The sequence below is a fragment of the Cryptotermes secundus genome, unplaced genomic scaffold, assembly GCF_002891405.2.
Source record: "Cryptotermes secundus unplaced genomic scaffold, Csec_1.0 scaffold1016, whole genome shotgun sequence".
NCBI classification, from domain to species: domain Eukaryota; kingdom Metazoa; phylum Arthropoda; class Insecta; order Blattodea; family Kalotermitidae; genus Cryptotermes; species Cryptotermes secundus.
In genome coordinates this window covers 671,567-676,907 of record NW_019724759.1, presented here as the reverse complement: position 1 = coordinate 676,907, position 5,341 = coordinate 671,567, and the positions used below count along the sequence as shown (strand labels likewise).

Here is a 5,341-nt window from a genome sequence, read left to right as displayed (position 1 = left end):
TACATCTGAAATCTTTCATCCCCCAATCCATTATGTCACCTAGTAAGACTCCCATGCAAGAACTAAAGAGATGATTGCATCCATGAAATGAAAAATAAATGTAAATGTTCTCATTTTGTATTGTAATTCTTACAAGTATTTCTGATACAGCTGGCAGATTCATGAAGCTAGAATTCCTCATGCCTCCTTATACATGCCAGATAACAAGGAGTTTGCTGTAATAAGTTCAGAAAATGCCTGTCCCTAGTGATTTATAAAATTAATAATCTTACACATTTGAGATTTGAGGTGGTGAATATTAAGATTATGGTCTTCCAGGATGTGACATCAAGTAGTTTGGTAAATATGGACCAACACTTTAGAGGGCCCTTCTGTGTAGAATATGGAGGCAGGAAATCACTTTTAAACTTTGGCACCTATGTACCAGACTTCATGGTGACACATCTCAGAAGACTGTAATCTTTCTACAGAAACTTGCCCATACTTTTCACATGGTTTTGTCTTTGACCTGTAAATTCAGTACAAGAAGTCATCAAACTGAGTTGGTAAATGTGGGATACTGACACAGTCTTCAACATAACCCACAGAAAACATGCCCATGGGATTTGGATCTGAACAACAGAGCAGCCATGAGTTAAGGCTTTCATGGGCAGTTCATCTCCCAGAACTGCTTATATACCACTAGAAACACTTCCCAATTTAGAATACTATTTTTTTAGTTTGCCTTAAATTGCATTAATATACATTTGTAGGGTAATTATTTTATTCTGTGAGCTGGAAGTGCCCAGTCGGTACAGCAACAGGCAGGGGCAAGAGATTTTTCCATTCTCTGTAGTGTCCAGACTGGATCTGGCGCCCACCCAGACTCCTATAAAACAGGTATCAGGAGGCTGTGTGCTTGGGGATAGAGCAGAAGGGGCATGAAGCTGGCCACTCACCTCCATCTAGTACCAAGATTAAGAATGATGGAGCTGTACCTCCACTTCCTGATATAAATTTGTGGTGTGATACTTAATTAAGCAAGCCTCAGGATAACTTTTAGTTCATTTTAAATACTTTCTTTAATTTATAATAATTTAATATGTAAATTATGCTACACAGTAGAAAGACAGTAAATAAGTAGTTTTGATTATTATTAACAATGAAATAACATCTCCCTCTCCACTGTCCCCATTGGCCAGGACCGGTCATCAGCACCAACCCTTCCCCCCCCAGGGGTCTGTTGGACCAAAACTTGTATATACATGAACACTCATTCACCCTACACAATTGGCCATTAAGATAGAGGCAGCATGCAGCTGTGAAACATCAGTATTATTGTCCAAACCCACTCCGTACAAAGACCCAAGGGCAGACCCATGAACAGCTCTGTTCACATGTTGAGGAATTCCTATTTATTAAACTCCAAAGAACATGTTTGTCTTGGCGTGGTAAAAGAAAGTTCATCTCAAACTTCAAGAGCAAAATATCTGTCCTTAAGCCTTAAAATATCACATTAACAAATGCAATATCTTTCAGCAGCAGAAACGTGTAACAGCTGTTTGCATATAAAATCTTGACCATGAGAGGATTTCACATGCAATTCATTCGTAGAGCACACGTAGTAAAAATGGATAATCCTTATCACAGCTTCATAACTTTGTGTTTTGATGTATATCAGGGGGACCACTCGATGACTTATAATTGCATTTTGCTTGCACCGCCTCTCCCCTGGTTTCTCGAGCAGAACCATCTTCAAGAGTATGAAGTCTGCTTTCTTTCTTTTCCTTTGAAAGTTTATCTTCTTCACTATTTTTCAAGCCATAGAAAACATATATTAGAAAACCTGAAAATAGAGAAGAGGATTGGATCATTACAACAGGGAAACATAAGCCTGTTTAACACAATCTTTTCGAGATGAGAACACAAAGATGGAAATGCAGGCACTGGCCTGTGTAATGTTTTCTTTCATTTCCCACAAGAATCTGAATATGCATAAAGAGCACTGCATTTTTATCAGAATTTCAGCTGATTTGTAACTTTCAGTCTGGAAAATTCTCCATTTCTGTATAATTCTGTGTTTGGGCATCAGTATCAATGGGACTGTAAGCCTGAGTGTGTGGGCATGACAGTAGTGAGTGAGAATGTGGGCATGACAGTAGTGAATGAGAATGTGAGCATGACAGTAGTGAGTGAGAATGTGAGTGTGACAGTAGTGAGTGAGAATGTGAGCATGACAGTAGATTCCCTGGTATTAAAACCATTCCAAACACTGAAACTGAAATAAAAAGTATAATACATTCCATCAAAACAAAAAACTCTTCAGGTTATGATGCAATAACAAGTAAAATTTTAAAAGTTTGTGCATCTCTAATGAGTAGCCCATTAATTCACATCTTTAATCACTCACTATCCACAGGAATCTTTCCTGGTCGTCTTAAGATTTCAGGAGTAAAACCACTATATAAAAAAGGGGACAAGACTAATATGTCAAACTACAGGCCAATTTCACTGCTAACTACTTTCTCTAAAGTACTTGAAAAACTTATGCACAATAGGTTAAGTCATTATTTTTAGAGTAACAATATACTAGTCCCAAAACAGTTTGGCTTTAGGAAAGGAATTTCCATTTCAAATGCAGCTTTTAAGTTAACAGAGTGTTGAAATCTATTAATCAAAAAATGCATGTTGGTGGAATATTCTGTGACTTGGCAAAGGCTTTTGACTGTGTAAATCATGACATTTTATTAACTAAATTACATTTTTTTGGCATTCGAGGAACAATGTTAAGTTGGTTCAGATCCTACCTAACAGAAAGAAAACAAAAGATTGAAATAAAATCATCAAATTCAATTCAAAGTACCTACTCAAAGTGGGGAATAATAAAACATGGAGTTCTACGGGGGTCAATTCTGGGGCCTTTGCTTTTCATAATTTATATAAACAACCTCCCTCCTACACCAAGGACCTCATCAATACCTATAATATTTGCAGATGACACTAGTGTAAATTTCTGGTAAAAATTTAGATGATTGCTGCATGTTATCAAGCAAGGTTCTTTCGCAAATGAGTAAATGGTTTTCTGCAAACAAGCTGTCCCTGAACCTAGAAAAAACTAATGTAATAAAATTTATAACAATAAACTCACCACAATATACATTAAACATAGGAGATAATGATAAACATATAGACGAGGGAGTGAACACAAAATTTCTTGGCTTGCAAATTGATAATCATTGAAACTGGAAGAACCATATCGATCAATTGATTCCAAAGCTAAGCAGAGCATGTTATGCAGTTAGATTCATGTTAGATATTAGTAACATTGACACTCTCAAATCAATCTATTTTGCTTATTTTCACTCTTTAATGAAGTGTGGAATAATTTTCTGGGGTAATTCATCTGACAGTAAAAAAGGTATTCACATTGCAAAAGAAAATTGTTAGAATCATGATGGGTGTCAAATCCCTTAATTCCTGTAGAGATCTATTTAAGAGACTACAGATCTTAACTTTGCCTTGTGAATATATATATTTTCATTAATAAAATTCATTACAAATAAGGAAAAACATTTTCAGATGAATGCGGATGTACACAGTGTTAACACAAGACACAAACACTGTATTCATAAACCAATTGCTAACCTCTCACGCTTTCAGAAGAGCGTATATTATGCTGGGATCAACATTCTTAATAACCTGCCATCTGATCTCAAGGGTCTTATGAATGAAAAGGCACGATTTAAAATAGCACTGAAATGATACTTAAATACGCATTAATTCTACTCTGCTGATGAATACCTATTGTCTAGAAAATAACTTGTGTATCTTTAAATAGCCTTGTGTGTAGTCACTGCGTATTCTTGGTTTCTCTTGTGTGAGAACTGCATTGGGACTGTACATATGTTTTGTATTTATATGACATATTCCACATCCTACAGTCATTTTGACTAACTTTGGATCCATGGAATGCAATGTAATGTAATGTGAGCATGACAGTGAGGATGTGAATATGTGTGTGTGTGTATGAGAGAGAGAGACAGGCAGACAGACAGATAAAAAGTAGGCAGACAGTTTTATCTCAAGCTGCTATTAATTTTCTTCCATTTAGAGATGTCATATTCCAGTCTTACAGATACCAGGTTGTTTTCATACAATGTTGTAATGAACTGACTGGGAGCATTATATTCTCTGCATTATTTGGTATTACCCTGCATATCTGTCAATCAGATTGTGACACCATACAGTCCTGTAGGTGGAAAGAGACATTTTGAAGGAATGTGCTGGCTCCATGTTAAGGGTAGCAGTAGGGTGAGAATGCAGCCAGGTTATATAGGCAGGACTACATGAGAGTGTTCCTACATCACTCCACGAACCTAACCTGGTTACATACTCATCCCATTCACTTCTCCACTGAAAGTATAGGTATTAAAACTGCACAAGTTTTATCTCTTCTCTTACTTCATTTCATCCTTGTAATTGATCAGACTGTCCTCAAACCACTCAAATATTTTGTTTCTTCAGTGCCAAAGTCTGTAGTTCATATATGATTATCTTAATATTTAGAATGTTTGGTGAGCAATGGGAGATAAATGTTTGCTCATCCCACTTTAAAAAACCTATCAGAATTCACTTCATTACATTAAATGCCACTTTTATCTTCTTCTGACAGTCATTAACCCTTACAGCAACTGAACTGCACCAGCTCCTGCAATGTTTCTATGCTCATTTTTATTACTGCCCTTCAGACTTTAAAAACAAAACTGCAAATATTGTTAACATAACATTTCTGATTGTTTGTGCTACAAGAGTAATGCTTACATTCTTGATCTAAGATTCAGGCATATTTGCCGTAACAAAACTTAACATCATAGAGGTGTTGTGTTATTTTAAGAGATATACTTGTATTGTATTGTATTGTATTGTATTTTACTTTCATCCGTTTTGCTACATAGTAACATTTGGACTCGTCATTCAGTAATATAAGTTAACAAAATAAATCTACATAGTTACAAGCATACTACAAACTATATTGATTGATTAACTGATTGATTTATCCAGGAGTACAACTTAACAAACAAACCTACAAAGTTACAAGGATACTAACAAAATTTTACAATCCTAAGCAATATGTAGATACTACATTTGAAAAAGAAAAAAGAAAAAAAAATACACAAATCATTGTATACAACTTATGATTTGCTATGACATCCAAATATGAGTACTTTCACCATCCATATTTTTATTTAAAACTAATGAATTCATTTGTCGTGTAAAAGGAATGTTTCAATAAAAAGGATTTTAAGTCTCTTTTAAAAATTGAAAAACCCACTGGGTTTTTTATTTTGTCAGGCAACTTACT

At 35.3% G+C, this 5,341-nt stretch overlaps 1 protein-coding gene across 2 annotated transcripts in view; it reads right to left on the bottom strand.

Annotated features, from left to right (window-relative positions):
* Positions 1 to 101: 101 nt before the first annotated feature.
* The window catches only part of LOC111862980 (cationic amino acid transporter 2), a 46,653-nt gene continuing 41,413 nt past the window's right edge, over positions 102 to 5,341 (bottom strand). For both annotated transcript variants that reach the window (XM_023848884.2, XM_023848885.2), the window contains one exon: positions 102 to 1,825. In XM_023848884.2, the coding sequence (XP_023704652.1) occupies positions 1,632 to 1,825 (194 nt within the window). In that variant the 3' untranslated portion in view covers positions 102 to 1,631. The remainder of the gene's footprint in view (positions 1,826 to 5,341) is intronic.